Genomic DNA, 17,733 nt, shown 5'->3' on the forward strand with positions numbered 1-17,733 from the left:
TTTGATAAACGTTTATCGTGGCGTACATTGGACCCTACAGCTCTCGCTTAATAAAACGCAGGCTATATAAGCGATTTGTTAACATAAATAATCCCTTGTCTGAATACAGATACTAACAAATTATTATTAAAACAAAGACAAAAGATTAGAAATGAATTTTAATATCGAAAATATTAAATAAAAATTATAATAATTTAATATTATTTTTTTATTTATGTTACGAATAAAAACTTTAATTGAACGTCTTTCAATAGCTTAGCACAAGTTGGGATAGACACAGCTTACACTTAACACGAAGCCTTTCTCGTTTGTCATTTAATAAAAGTAATGATAAAATGATATCCTGAGCGATTATTATAATATACGAATATACATCACGTGTTGTGTTAAAATGACGACTTGTGTTAAGTGTTTTCAATACAAAACGATTTAGTTATAACAAAAAATATAGAAATATTTAATTAAATTATATATATATATTCCTTAAATTCTGTAGATATTCATGTAATATGATAAATAGTTTGCGTAATGGAGATCGTTCTCCAATTGGTAGGTATGGTCGGATTCTCGCTGGTGATGTTTCGTGAGACTCACATGACTATATGTCACTGTACAGAAATAAAAATCTATTTTGAAATGATACATCTACAGTTGGTTTTTGTCACGTACTAACGTTTGTCTTTGGAACTATTTTATATTTAATTCAAGACTGAATATTTTTGAATAAACAACATATATTTTCACTGGAAAATATATAATATTAAAGGTGCCATATAACATCCCCAGTAATTATTATAGATTGCTATGATTTGTTGCAGAGATTATTTGTGGTTTTAAAGTATATACTATCGTATGTGTATTCGTCTACACGTGACATATCGGGATTTCGTAATAAAATTATAGTTTTTCTACGACACTTCATCCGAAACGTATTGGTAAATGCAGCGAGTGTTTCGGTGACAGAATTCGCTACATACATAAGCAATAATATTACTTAGAGGACCTCCTTAATCCTTATACGACTCGTATTATACCTTATATTACCGCGTATCTCTAAAATGACTAGACACTGAAAGAGAGTTTGTTCAAGCAAAAAATTACCTGATGAGACCGTCACTACCTGTATATTAAATAATTTATCAGAATGTTTAACCAACAGACGTTATCTATTGTGCCTAGAAGTAAATTAACTTCACTCCACGCATCCTTGGCTACCAAACAATCTTGGTCAATAGCTTTAGTTGATTACAAATGTTTAAAGTGGAACGTTTATTGTATTTCCGTTTTATGTTCTGTCTATCTATTGCGTGTCCCGTCACACGAGGACGTTAGTGGAAAAATGAAAGGCTTTAGACAGGTCTATGTCCGTCTGAGCCTGAGTTATCTCACAATATAGTATTTGTTATTATCAGCGGTATTTGTTTATTTCATTCTTTTACACGAAGATTAAAATCAAAATGTATAATTGTATATGTCTGTTTTGTTTTCAAGTTATAATTAATTCGTGTTTTTAGTTCCATGATAACATACTTAAAAAGGTTCGGAAACTTTCATTTAAACGCCTAGGTTTTGAAAACAGTTTCAAATGGCACACGTGAGAGACTTATTTTAAAATGATACCCCAAGAATACCTTACATTATTTTGGAATAGAACTGTTTCTCTTACGTTATTTTACCAAATATCGCTCTTAACTACATCCAGAAAACTGGCTTTCAAATGATAAACACCGCATCGAAATCGGTCACTCCGTTTAGGAGCTACTATGCCACTAACGGACACAGACACACCCACACTCACAGACACTATGGCACACACGCACGCAAACAGATAGCTAAACACTTTATAAATCCTTTTTGAGATATGAAACTCCTGGCGAAAATTTTACATTAAATTAACAAAGTGTCGCGATCTGAATTATACATACATCATAAACCAAATATCTATTGTCGAAGGTTAAAAAATAAATTTCAGTGACACACATAACTGAAGGCTATGAACGGAATTTAGTACCAAATGATAAAAATCTGGGATTAGTGACACCGTGTCGTTCACGATGTATCATGTCCAAATTAAGACACAAGTGTACCTACACGCGAGGCTATGATTATTGACACTGGTACAATGTACCATAAGAACTTAGATTGTACTTATTGTTAGATTGAACTGAGATGTACTATGAGAACTTAGATTTACCCTAAGTTCTCATAGTCACAGAACACACTTACTGTTTTTCGTTTCCCATTCAATAGCCTTTATATAACTACAATATGCGAAGACCTATGAATGTAGAGCTGTTAGCGCTCCGTATGTGGCGATACGATCTCGGGGTAACCATTCTTGAAACGAAACGTTGTCAATTAAGTTTCAACTATTAAACTTGTTATTATTAACACAAGTTCAGACGAACCGAGACCTGTATAAAGCCTTTCATTTGACCACTAACACCGGCCTCCTGTAATGGGACATGCAATAGATAGACGATAAAAAATTGAGAGCATATCATAAAAGTTCCAGTTTCAAAATGTTTTATGTGTTTTGTTAAATTGATTTTCAGGATGTTAAATATTTTGCACTACGAGGATACCTTCATGTTCTGTAGAGATTTAATTATGTCATCACTTTGTGTTCAGATTAGTGACACTAAGAATTTTCACCGCTAGTTCTCTGTGGTAAGAATAATAAATATATTGATTTTTAGAATTTACTTCAATAAATACTTTCTTAAACCTTATTTTATGTTACTTATAAGACTATATATATTGTCTCCTGGAACATTATCATCAGTAGTCATAACGAGTCCATAGTTGGAACTAGGCTTCTCCAAAAGCACGCCACTGATCTCGTTCCAAAGAACTTAAACACTACTCCAACCTCACCCCGACACCCGGAATTTGTGAAATGTTATTACGTGTGTAGATTATGACTAGTTGTGACATATTCTGCATCAAAAGGTGTGTCTTTCTAAACTAGCTTCTAGGCTACTACGTGTGAAGAGTAAAGAGTAAATTATATACAATTTTTAATTTATAAATGGTACGCAATTGCCGATATGTTTTTACTTATTTAAATTACCTTTTTAAGTAAAGCTTTCGCTGAATAGTTTATACGTGTCTGATTTGTATAAGGAGAATTTTCATCACTAAGATGTATCTATATGTTTATCTATATTAAATAACAAGGAAATACCCATTTAAAATATCTTTTTCTTATAAATAACATCGATAAAAAGTTTGTATAAAAGAAAAATTATGTCAGTTTAACAGTTCTTTATATTCGAATAGAAATTTGTGCAAATCAAATATATGTAAGGAGGACATAGTGTTATTTTTTTTTTTTTAATATTATAAATTCATTTCAGATATTAAAACTTCTTTTTGGTTTTCCGTATTATTTTAATGAATGAAACTTATATATTTTACTGTAAGTAAAATAGTATTATTGGCCGTATTTTTATAGTATTATTTATATTAAAAAGTATTTTTGAATTCCGAATACAAAAAATCATTCACAAGAAAAAAAGGGACCTTTAAATTTCTATATCGACAGTAATAAATTTATAATCGTTTAAAAACTTGAATAAATAATTTGAGCAATTTTTTTTTTGTTTCATTTTATGTATCAATTAATTTATCAATTTAACACCATTATAATATTTCGTTGCACTTATTAAATTTTTATATAATTATCTCGTTTGCATTTTGTTGAAAATATATTCATGTACTGTTATGAATTGTATTTTACAGTAATGTAATGAAAGTTCCGGGACCTATTTCCGGTAAGAGCTATTACTTCCGTGTTGCCATTCCACTAAAATCTTTAATGTCAATCTTGACAGTTAAAAATATGTTTAGTTTTAAGTTGTTGTAATAAAAATAAACAATCTGAACACGGTCTATGCATTTTTATTGTCTTCATATTATATGGGCTACCCGTGGAAAAATGTCTCCTTCTTTCTACGTAATAATCTAGAAAATGACATAAATAAGTCAACATTGAATCTTTAGTACCTTTTAATGTAATAAAAAAAAGGGTTACAAATAATAAATTATTTGCTAAATTGTAGTCCAAGAACATATTAATATTGTAATTGAACACTATAAAAAAATAATCACAAAAATACATTAAAAACATTGAGGATATGTTGAGAGTCGTTTAAATGTAAAATGCATTCCGTTTAATAAGAAAGCTTTTAAAAAAAGGTTCCACTTCACGTGAAGTTAGCGTCATGTAATTTGTTACTGAAATTGTTCCCAGTGTTCGCGGTATCTTACTGTACTCAGTACTGGCTTGCCTTAAAATTGCAACAAGGTTCCGTACATAAGACAAACTAAAGTTGAATTTGACAATCAATCAATCTTTATATTTAAATACATTTTGTATATATCTCTCGTCAGCTTTTATAAGACAAGGAATTGGGCACGTGTACATTGTACAATAGAAAAATAGAAAAACCTTTGATTCCGAAATTACATATTCAGGTCTTAGCGGGGAGGTCTAGACGGATAAACGAGGAAAATATATGTACATAATAAATAATAATAAGTGTAATAACAATATATTGACACAGACGATACATGAAAAGGTTTTTCTTGCCTGCTACAGATTCCAAAACCCCGATAATGATCCCATGAAACCTGTTATGTATTACGCAATACATAATGGAGCAAAAAATACATTGACATATCAACAAGAGGTTATGTTTAACACATTTAATATGAAAATATAAACGAATGTTTATGTTAAATTTACTGAAACGTGTAATTTAAATCAATTAATGAAATCAAGTTTTTCGTATTCGTTTTTATTTTATGAGAATTAAAAAATCAATTTTTATACAACGGTACTATTCTTTCAAGTGACGTTAAATGTCAAATGTCATATGTCAAATGTTTCTTATCAAATAGCTCCAAGGAAAAGTTTTGCTAGCAAGGTATATATGTACGTGATTTAAATTGATCAATATTCTTGTTTTGATATAATTAGATTAACTAGAATTTATAAAAGTGTGTCATGAATCACGATGTTTACTCTTGCAATATTTAGAGATAACGAATTTTAAGGTCGTTACACACATTTTGCATTCTAAGAGGCGTGGCTCTTAATAAATAAACACAATGAGTCATTTTTCTTATATTTTTTTATTACTTTGACATTGTTCGAATACATTCTGATTAATATAATTAATAAAATCATTTTGTGACACTACTATACTGTTACGAATATTTTTTTATTAGGATAAAATCCGTTCAAAATATATATATTTTTTTAATATTAATAATAGATTAAAATAAAATTTTATTATTAAGTTTTATTTTTGTAGAAAATAAAATTTATATTCATAATTTAAACTTAAGATTGGGATAAATATTACTGATTTTATTTAATGACGGGAAGTTTTGCCTTATATTGTATGATTGGATATACGATTATGATAAGTTTTAGATTAAGTAGTTCATTGTACATAATTTTAAGAGAAATCAGTGTCCTTGGCGGTAGGAAGTTATTGAATCTGTATTTAGTAGATGTCAAACAATTCATCGTTCAGTGATTCATACTGATAATAGTTGTACATAGTAGTAATTGTTTGAGTTTAAAATAAACAAAGTAAATTGAATTTTATTGTAGATAAACATGAACTTGACTGCAATATTGAACCCTTTGGTAAGGGGGACTCCTGTGAAACTGAATTCTTAGAAGCAAGAGTTCACTTCACTATGACGTCGTTGGAAAATACGTTTCATGGAGTCTCAATTTTTTTTAAATGAGATCGTAATTTTGGCAATAGAAATATATAAGGAAAATCCTTATATATTTCTATTTATATTTGCCTACGTGATCGCGAGGTCACTGCACCCGCTGCAAATATCATAACTGCTCCAATTGGCACTGCACTATAACATTACTAAATATTAACAAAAGCCGGCTGTATGTACAAGAAATAGAGTCTTAATTTGGTTGCCGATTGTGTGTATATAGGGTGTTTCGGTGATGAAGAGACGATGGTATTCGCAATCCTGTAATTGGTGCCTTCCCTGGTCTCCCCCCGCTCGTATGTCATCTGATCCAACTGTCACAACCAGCTATAACGGTGCGGTTACATTACTGTTTCATTAAACACTAATGTCTGCTTTGACTTAAATGTCTTGTCGCCAAATTGATTTGTACCCGTCTCGATAGCGAAGGACGTAAAATGCTCGTAATGAATAAAAGAATGAGGCCTCAAGAAGTAAATCCACCTTAGTATTTGATTAAACTTCATGCCTTGTGTGTTAATTTTTGTGTAAAGACTGGACTTCGTTTTACGAAAAAATTATAAGCTAAGCTGTGTCCCAAAGAATGTACCTCACTGATATATAGGATTCATGATATTAATTTAAATAAAATTTTACAAATGCTAGTCAAATCAAGCGCTTCTTTAAATTATTCATTTTAATCTTTTTGACGTTACCCAAGTTGTCGCGTCTTTAGTGTGAGTACGAATACTAAGGATATATAAAAAATATTTACATTTATTTAAAATTATAAATAGCATTATATTTAAAATAAAATTCATCAACCCCAAGTTTATATTTAGTGAAGGGCGACCAGATTCATATATTGTTACAATTTTTATAAAAAGAGAAGATAAAAGTCCAGCCTCCAGGGAATTACTTTCATTTTAGTGTTGCAACAAAAATTTATTGTTGATAAGTGTTATCTATGTAGTGTCTGATATTGTTGTGATATATTAAAAGAAACAAGATTCTGATTTGCAAATCAAATTTCGTAACCGGTTCTCACACCTCACAAAAAATAACCTTTTTGATTCAAAATTGCGATCATCCGAGGGCATTAGAGAGAGACACGTGGTTCATGCCACGTACACATTGACCAAACACGAATTATAATAATTTGTATTAGAAGTTAAAAAAAACATAATCGAAAGAAGAGCAAAGAATAAGATTCTTATCTTGAAGGGGACTAAAATTTGGAAGTTGTGTGAAATGTGACCTAATGACGAATGACGTAACCTAATAAGAATTACATATAAACGATTCGTTTATAGTATAGAAACAAAAATTAATTTATAAATAAAGAAATTACTTGCGAGGATACATAAAAACTTATGTACAAAAAAAAAAATACTCTGATTTATAAGTAGTTGAAAAACCAATCTCATTATAATCACGGAGTCGTGTAATTTCCCTTCATAAATTCAACATAGCGCACTTCACACGTTAAATGTCTTGAAGTGTAGAATAACTAGCTTTATCACAGACACGATTGTGACATCTATATTTCACAGCCGTTTATGGACAGCCGCCGCAGATCAAAGATCGTATTCGAGATAGGGATATCACATAAAAAAAATATCTAACAAGCTATAAGGAGGTTCCCAGTGTAAAAAGGTTTTACTTATAATAATAACGAAAGTTATAGTGTAAGAAATAGTTTAGTTATAACTTTATTTAATTTTGGTTTGTTATAAAATTGTTCTTAGAAGAATATCATTAAACGAGGAAAGTCGATAATTATTATTTATTTCATTGCTGTGCTCCCCAATTCTTATATATAAATCTATTCTATTCTCTTCATTGGATAAAAGTCTTGGAATGTAAATCTTCAGACCATTTGTTATTTATTGTAACCTGCAATTTGAGACGAAAGATGATTACGCGTAACAAAAACACAGATAACAAAAAGAAACAATATTGAATAAAATTTTGCTTTCAAATGCAATGAGGAATAATGTGCGTTTTTGATGAAGACGTTAACCATTCCATCTTTGAAGATTCTGTAGAACATGCGTTTGCAAAAATAGTCGTTATTTCTTACACCATAAACATTTTATTTTGTTATTTTAATAATGTCAAAGCTTTAGGCGTTCCTTTTTTATATAATATATTAAAAAAAAATAGCAATCATATTTTAATATTTTGGCTGAATGTGATTTTAATAGAAATAAAAAAAATTACGTTTGAATTTACAGTATTTTTTTTTTGTTATTTGCAAGTAATTTTAATAAATCGATTGCAGTAAACGTTTATAAAATCTATTGAATATTTTACATTCAGGAAACTTTAATGTTTAATTGATAAAAACACAAGAAGTGTACATCATCTTTAAAAATTCAGTTTAAAAAAAATTACAAGTTCCTTAGTAAACAACAAAAAATAGGAAAGAGCGTGTCACACTTTTTTCTTCGTTACACGATATACAAATATATATATATATATAAATTATGAATATATATATACTCGTAGGTATCTATTTCGAAATAGAAGAAAACATTATCATTTCAAAGTCGCTAATTGACGTAATATGTAACTTATAAGATATATGTATATATGACATTTTAAAATAATAATTACTATCATTATATATATATAGTATCATTATATAATAGAATAATCATTGAATATATTTTATTACGTTTAAAGTCAGTTATCATAGAAATGATATATAAGTAGGTATATATTTCTTAATTCAATCAAACTCTAAAAGCGTTCGGATTAATTAATACGTTCTCAGTAACGTATGTTATTATATTCTATTGAAATAATTTTTATTTGTCGATTAAATTTTTATATAATCATCACAGTTTACATATAATACATTGTAAAAGGTGTTCCACGATCAAAATACCATGTTTATCGTGAAATTAATAAAATGTAAGGAAAAAAAGCCTTTAAAATCACGATTCAATTAATAATTTTAATATCAGCAAAGACCGTAATTTAAAGGTCGGAGTCGACGGGGACTTGTGAATAGTATAATAAATTAATAAAAGCCCGTGTTCATTGTCCGTGTGTTGTTTAAAATGTGTTGTTTTATAGTTTTGTTCGTTTATATATCGTTCGCGAAGTAAATGTAAACCTTGCGGGGTCGTCAGTCGCCCTAAATGGCGAGCGGCTAGTTTCGAGTTGCAGATAATTTTTGCATATCCATTGTACGAGCACGGTTATTTTGACGGTTGAAAAGTTTACATAAATAATATCTCTGTTTTATTAATTTTCATTAATCAATAGGGAAATTCTGTGATTCATGTTACATATAGAGCACAGTCATTCTTATTTAAAGAAATTCACTCATTCTTACTTGAAGAGATTCATACATTAAAATACATTTAGAATGAAACTATGTTTTTCGAAAATAACAAAGAGATTTTATTATTTTATTTTTTTTACATTAACCCGACATTTCGGTTCCTTTACAGAAATTGTAATCACGGGCAGATGAGATGAATGTGATGATTTAAAAAAATCGCGTAGTAATATCTAAAAACATACGCAGTTTCATGGCATTTCATACTATGTACTCGCGAAAATCTTAGATATGATTATTATTATTTTTTACTTTCTGCAAGTAAGTTGGGGAAGAATTTTATTGTTCTACTATTGATTTTTTAAATCTGTTTCTGAGCGTTCATTTAAGAAAATAATCAAAAGCAGCATAGCAGTATGATTAAAAAAATAATGACTCCGATAAAAAGTTTACATTAGAAACTTCATCTCGTTAAGTGAAGAAAATAACCTCAATGCAATAAACAAATATGATTAAAAAAGTAATGGATTTGATAATATAAAACAAAACATGAAGGACTATTATAGCAAGTTCATGTAGATTTGAAAAACAGATAAGAGATTAGTTGATATTTGATAGAAATCACATCATATGAAACGCAATACATTTGACTGAATGAAACGAGATCATTGCGTCACAACAGCTACAGAATTTGTCGCGTCATACGTCACAGTATTTGCACTTTCTAATTAGGTTTGCGAATGGAGACGCAGCCCCCGGTGGCGTACGTGCGTGGACGCACGTTCACAACCAGGTTTTATTCCCGGCGATATTATTAAATCTTATCATTTGCAATTAATGTTTTATAGCGATAGTGCAAGCGAAACAATCTAATAGTTTTGCATATCACCGTCTCGTGGTGACGGCGTGATTAATGTTATAGAACATCTTCTTATTAGTTTGTTCTCATATCTGCTTGTACTATGTATAGTGTGCCGCCATCTTTTTGAATTGTCATTCTATTGTATGAAGAAATATGGAATTAATTCCACCTTCGCCCTTATTCTTTTTCACACTGCTCTGATATATAATCTGCGGCCATATTTGAGTTATTTCTGGGTAATGTAATAAAAAATTCAACCTAGTGATACCTAAAAATAAGTGTCAGAGTACACGAGACTCAAAATCTTGCACAGAGCAATGGAATTAACATTCTACTGAAAGCAAAATAAAAGTAAAATGGCTCTTATTATAATATACTGAATTTATTTACATAAGTTTGAAATAAAATATTTTATAAGTTATGACTTTTAAATTCCATTAGTTTCGGTTTGATTTGAAATCATATTTTACGAGCGTGTGAGCTACAAATTATGGTATTTAAGTCCAATATTATTTCAAACTATTGTTATCTCAAATATTCCATTCGAGTTTCATGTAAAAGAAAACTAAATAAAAGCTATCTGTTAATAAAAAAATAGAAGATATAAAAAATGTTATCAAACACACGGCAACAGGTTTACGAACTGTGTGAAACGTCTCACGATAAGACGGCCAGCTGTGACATTGAACTCTCTAAACGAGGGGCGCGCTGGTGACGTAAGGGCTACGTCGTTACTTATCGTAATACAAACGCAATGTCAATTAAACATTCAATTTGTTACGTAATAACTAATAAGTTATGTGCCGAAATGACTGAACGAGCCGTTGATAAGGCCAGATAAGCTCGTACGATGTAAACATTTCTTTTCTTAAAACATGTTCTATGTCTCTCGATATAATCTCACGACGTCACAACGAATACGGAGCGTTAAAAGTTATTCATTCATAAATCTTCCCACAATATAATATTAATATAGAGGTCTGCTAAGAACATAGGAGTCATGTATCCTAAAAAGATCGTTTCAGTCTATTACATAAAATACTTGAAAATGAATATATATCTAAACTATGTACTAAAAGATGCTTTATTGTAATACTTAATGTCTTCTTTCAGAACAAACAGCATTTGAGAACGAAAAGATCAGACAATAAAAATTCATTATTGAGTTTGTACAAAGAAACAATCTCTTCACACTGATGTAGAATGTTATAGTAAACATATAGTTGTCGCTGATGAGATCCTTTGTCCCAGTGTCTGTTTCCTTCATAAAATACTAAAACAAAGGTTCTATGTATTAAAAAACATACAGAATGTATCAAATACAAAAAGCTGATAAATTCTACGTTGAATGAATGAATGTTATGAGTGAACGGAAAATGTATGATACTACTTATGATTTGATCTGTCAAAAATGTCACGCGTCAATATACTCTGAGATAAATATTATCTGATTGTTTTAGATAACAAACATTTTATTAATACTCTGTTCCAAACTGAATCTATGAATTATTTAAGCATTTATCAAGCTACCACTAAGCCTAATCCGAGTTTGCATCGACCATCGTCACAGTACATACGATTCGTTTCTCGTATCTCAATAAATACTATAAGATTTTAATGTGCCATGATTTAGGAATGAAACACTGTTAACGCTACTTAGACTGTGAGGATGCCAACTTCGACTAAGTATATTGTATACCAGTGGCGTGCATACCAGGGATGCAAATAAGCACTGCATACTATACCCATACAAAAACTAAACTTACATTGTTTAATTTTTACTTATATACTTTTAATCACAAATTACGGAATAGGAATGATTATGACATAATATGTCATTTGATTAACTATTTAGTTTTGTTAAAAGTGCCATCTATCAACTTAAAAAGTAACATTCACGATCGACCGCTGCTGGCGGCTGGCGCCACGTCTCAGCAGAAGCAGCCGTATGCAAAACTACTCGGTGCATATATTCCATACAAATAATCTCAAGGACGATCTACAGAACTCGTGTTGTATGCAGGAAATATTTGTATGTTGTGGGAAAAAACTATGCCTGTGTTAGTATTCGAGAGGCACTGCCTCCTTAACCCTACTCGTTTAAAACGTCATAGAAACTGAGTTGATCCAAATAAAATTTTATAAGGGACTTTTTAATTGATCGGTATATCGTTCAAATATTTTTTCACCATTTTGTTCTTTCTAACCGCAAGTGAATAAGTTTAAATTAGCTAATTATTGAATTCATTAACAAATTATAGCTGTGAGCTATGAAAGTGCATTCCACTCGTTTAAAAATGATGATATAACTAAAGAAGGCGTGTACCCTGTATTGTGTGTTACAAACGTCGCGTCGGTGTTGTATCTGATGTACAAATTTATCGACGATAGCCGCAATCTTAATGTCAATCGATAAATATCATTAAAAATATAACGGCGTAAGTGCGAATCGAACTTGCCTATCGTGGGTTCCCTACAAATCTGTGGCTGTATCTTGACATAGACGAACAAAAGTCTTGGCAGCTGAGAGATCCAGTAAGATTTCAATAAATCGATATTGATCCCTAAAATGGTATCTAATGTATATAACTCTTATTTAATCTATACGCTATGAGTCCGATAGTATAGCTCATGGAGATTAGATCTATCGATACAATTGAATTTGAGATACGTCTACAGTTTCCTGTACGTTCTAAATATATTTGTATTTTTTTTATATTATGGACCAATGATATTTAATGAGGTATTACTCCAGTTATTCAACCTCATTTATTTTTGTTTTTTTTTTTTAATCACTGCGAACTGTTTTTTCAATGTCAAAATGTCTAGTAAATATTTTATTTAGAAAGTTTTGATCGATTTATACATTTTACACAATTTTGTCACACTCACCGGTACCAGTTAAATCTATGGTTAAAACGAAATGGGGGACTTCGAAACATATCAAAGCGGATGTTATTGTACTGGGGTGCAGTCTTCCAGGGATTGTGACCGCACATAAATTAAAAAAGAAATTCGGTAACACCATGGATATTGTAGTTCTGGATTTAGCTGGAAGACAGACGAATGTGTCGAAATGCAACGTGGCGTTCCAAGAAGAAAACGAAGAGGAAGATGAGTGTGACGACACAGGAGAATCAAAAGTTTTTACAGACAGTATAACCAAACGTTACCTGTCTTTGTACGCGGCAGACTTTAATATACCTCTACCGGATGCTATTATGGCACCCGAAAGAGTACGTTCACCGCTAAATAAACTCTTCGAACACAGTAATGGCACAACGGTGGAATGTTTCACTGACTTTCATGATTTCAATTATCTTAATATTTTGGAGAAATTTGAGCTCAATCAATATCAGAATCTGCTGAACGAGTACATGAAGGACTTGTTCCAACAAAACAATACCGATAATGATTCAAATAGGAAACGATTGCTTTATTATGATCACACCACCATGGAAGCACATATCTGCAGCTCCTTACTGTTCTCAAACTCGAGAGAATTAATGAGAAATACTGTCAGGCTCGTCTGCGGGACGTCGGCCGATAATATTTCCGTACTCTTTTATCTACATCAGTGCCACCGATCGAACAATTCTAGAAATCTTTTAGATGGAGACAATACGAAACTTCGAGAGAAACTTATAGGTTATTGTCGCAAGCGTCTAGCTGCTAAGTTGCAAAAGAGTGTCGCGAGCATAACATTAACAGCCAAATCTATAAACAAAATCAGCTCGTACTCTGACGAACAGGTTATACTGAAAACTATTAAGGGGGATACAAATTACGTTTGCAACCTCCTGGCAATGGCGGTAAAGCCGGACGAACTTCACAACATTGAAGTCGAAGCTCAACTGCTCTCAGATCAGATAATGAATATAACGGCGTCTATGAAACAGGGTATAGCGAAAAAGTTTTTGGTACAATACGAGGAACATTTTTGGAGACGCGAAGGTTATAGCGGTGACATTTTAAGTGTCCGAGGACCGATTCTTTGGGCTACTGAACGTCCCATAGTTTCATCGAAGGGAAGTCTTGAAAGATATGCTGCTTTGATCGGATATCTCCGAGTTAAAGAACCTGGAGGGGATTCCAGGGAGGCAGTCTTAAAACAATTGGTTAGGCTGTTTGGAAACGAAGCGGCTGAGCCAATTGGTTACAGAGAAACGATTATAGCCGATACTTACATTCCAAGATGTGGAGATTTTGTTGCTTTAAGACGATTGACGCGACAATCGAGGCCCAAGTTCCTGGAATGGGGCGCTTTGGATATTTTTGGCGATGGTGATGTAGCATCAGCATTGGAGGCCGGGCATATGGCTTACGTCCATTTGCTAGGTTGTTTGCGCCCGCAGGCTCAATCCTATGACGATTTAAGTACAACCGAATGGCCAACTAACTTAGGCTATAGTCCAATCAGGAAATTGTTGTCCCAATTGACGATTACAACGAGTTTGCGTTATATGGCCTATACAGCGGCAGCTTATGTAGGATTCCGTCTAATGCAGTCTCGCTTACGGAACTAAAGAGAAAATAGAGTTCGACTTAAAAAGGCAGTAGCAACTTTCATGTATTCCATGAGTATTCATTTTATTTTATCAAAATTCAGAGCTTTTATGTATGTCACGTGGCAGCAGATATTTTTTTAATTTCCATTGTTAGGTTTTGTATTAACCTGTTTTATGTATTATTTTCGATGATATTGATAGGTTTCAATATAATTGTACAAACATTTTAATAAATAATATTTTAAATATTTTTATTTAATGTTATTTAATAAATACCAGTTTTTTTTCCGAAACTGTGATAATGCAACAATTATTTTATATGGGTAGTAAGAAAAATGTGTCAATATGTATGTAAACTTTTTACCATTAAATTACGAAGTCAAATCATCCACAAGCTCGATTGGACGTGTTCTAATGAGTAGCCCTTATATGCAGCAGTCGCCTTTCAATACCAAGGTCACCACAATTAGGTCAAGTTTTCTTGGTCTACTCGATAAGAGCGGAATTTAAATAGAAGCTGGAACTTAAACAAGAAACTCATTTTTCGATATTTCATTTAATTTACTATTAAAACGAATTAATGAATTGTTTCGTTAATTAAATATGTAGAAGTTACTAAATAATATTTACATTCCTACTACATATTAGGTACCTGATTTCTTCACTAAGAAAGTTTAACAATATAGTTACTTGATATTTATTTCTAATTTTGTATAATATTAAATATTAAGTAAACTATTTTATCGTATCATTTAATTAGTTTGATTTTATAAAAAACATAAAATATAGTTTCTAAAATCCAAATATCAATAACCTTAAAAATTCTTAGGATAGCGCCTATAGTTTTATTATAGCTTAATATCTTCTTACAACTTGCTTTAAATTATTTTCAGGCGCCTGTTTCGTATATCGGCGTAAACTACTTTTATGCGATATTCTTTTTGGCTACGTAGCAATCAAAAATTTTTCAGAAGCACAAATTCTCCTTATGAAAATATATATTACAATAAGGTATTTTTTTATACATAAAAAATATATTTCGGGCCGATCCTTAATTACATCTTTTAAGTTGTTCGTAAATAAGATTTATAATTGACTCATTAATTTTATTTATCTAAAACAATATTTTTACAAGGTCTATTTTTATAGATCATAATTATATTTTCTCAGTCCTTAACAAACAATAACAAGAATTTATATCAGAAGGCAGGAAAAAAACTGGCTTTGACTTATAATTATGTAAGAAATACTTACCTACTTTTTTGTATATGTTACCGGAAATGTTTGAAATCAACGAATTGTATACAAATCCTAGGAAATACCGATACTATTTAAGAAATGTATAAAATATTGTTTGAAAATCTATTCAAAGCATAGGTATCCTAGGAAATGTGTGAATTTCCTCGGTATTGTATACAATTCCAATATCGTGTTAGGAAATTCATAAAATAATAATAATGTCTGTAATAAAACAGGTTGTTGAAATGAGAATAATAATTTTTATTATAGCACTCATTGAGACCATCGAGTAATAGTCATATCGTAAAATATAAAACCTAACCTAACCAAACCTAATCTACCCTCCCCTCGTCCCGCTGTCTCCGCGTAACCATCAATATCTCAAATGTTTTACATTTCCGATTGCTATTTAGGAAATATATTGAATTCCTAGAAAATGTATAACGTAATTTATTTCGTATATTTCCGTTAGCATATACATTATACACTGGTAAAACTCGACAGTTTCAATACAAAAACAAAATCGATCACGTGCGAGACTAAATCTAAATAAAATATAGATAAGGTATATAAGAAATAATATAACTATAGAAATAATACTATTTAACAAAATATAATCATGTATGTACATTTATAATCATGTATGCAAACTAATTAAGATTATAAATGGAAAAATTTTAGATGTGAAAAATTATCAATACCTACTGAGCGTTTCTATTATTAAAAAGATATAATTTACACATCTATAGATACATGACGAGAAAGTTATTAACCTATGTGTTTTTTTATTCATTCCATTGCTGATCCAAAAAGAAGTAATTAAATGCAAAATTAATAAAAATAATTAATTATGATATTGGCTGTTTGTGGAAGTTTTTTTTTTTAATATTTTGATTATAACCTGTTTGTACCCTGTAGACAAATTGGCATTTAGGTAGGTACGTTTGTGTGCAATTATAAATTCAATATCCACGCGTTTGTATATTTTTGAACCATGTAATAATTTTAGGGTAAAGAGAGGTGAGCTGAATGAAAGAGAATGAAATGTTTGTTACTTGAGTGATTAAAATTAAAGGACAAAAAAATATATATCGTCTGTATGAAAATATCTTTATGAATTACAAATTGCCCACAATTCCACAGATAGTTTTCTCAATGTATCGCAATTGAGACAAACATTTATAACATTCCTTAGTCAATTTAATTAATTACTGCCCTAGAAACAATTCGATCAGATAGGATTTTGTAGTTCATTCTGTTGCAGTTGTCGTTTGAACGTAGATAAATTGATGTTAAATTGTAAACAGCCTCCGATTACCGGAAACAGTTCCGTTGAAAACGTTAAGTAATCGCCGATGAGGAAGCGGAAACGCTTTGTTTTGTTCGCACCAATGGATTAGTGAAAAAGCATTTCAAAAAGTATTGTTTCTATGAAACATCTAACAGCTCGTCGATCGCTCGAGGTCAAGTAAAATAATGTTATCTCAATTAGTTAACGGTTCCTTATAATTTAGTTTTAATGCATAAATATATAGCATTATTATATAAAACTAATTATTATTTATACTCGAAGATATTGCACTAAAAGAAACCTTAAAGTCCGCGTATAAATATTATCGCTGCAGAGCTAATTAATAATATCGCAATTAGAAAGATAAAAAGGAATAAAATTAAAAAAGTACTGAATATGCATCCACCGAAAAAAAGATATGTAAAGATTCTAGGCATAGACAATATAGATATCTTTCTTTGAGCAGCCTTCCTCCAAATAATTTACGTGTTCCTCTAATTGTAAGGGTACTTTATACTTCATTATCGACAAACGACGTAACCGCTGGGGTCTGGCTGGCCACTATAATGTAATCGCTGGTAAGTGCAGGTGTCACAAATCTGTGGCAACTTTGTATATAATAACAGTCGGTTAGTGTTACGTGTGTATGTCATTATGGAATAATAATTACTTGGGTAATACACTTTCTATTTCGCATAATGAATACATATATATATATATATATATAACAGTAATGAATGTGGCTACGTCTATAATACATATCGTTTATAAATTCTCAAAAAAGCTATATTAATAATATATGATAATT

General features: G+C 30.8%; 1 protein-coding gene across 1 annotated transcript; it reads left to right on the top strand.

Moving 5' to 3' along the window:
- The first annotated feature begins 12,684 nt into the window (after positions 1-12,684).
- Positions 12,685-14,645, top strand: LOC116778998 (probable flavin-containing monoamine oxidase A). Its single transcript, XM_032673122.2, has one exon. It carries the CDS (start codon positions 12,797-12,799, stop codon positions 14,411-14,413), a length of 1,617 nt encoding a protein of 538 aa, XP_032529013.1. The 5' UTR covers positions 12,685-12,796; the 3' UTR covers positions 14,414-14,645.
- The last annotated feature ends 3,088 nt before the right edge of the window (positions 14,646-17,733 follow it).

This window comes from Danaus plexippus, chromosome 6 (genome assembly GCF_018135715.1).
Source record: "Danaus plexippus chromosome 6, MEX_DaPlex, whole genome shotgun sequence".
In the NCBI taxonomy this organism is placed as follows: Eukaryota; Metazoa; Arthropoda; class Insecta; order Lepidoptera; family Nymphalidae; genus Danaus; species Danaus plexippus.

Excerpts from the sequence above, each read along its gene's own strand:
- LOC116778998 (XM_032673122.2), top strand. The coding sequence starts at position 12,797 with ATGGTTAAAACGAAATGGGGGACTTCGAAACATATCAAAGCGGATGTT.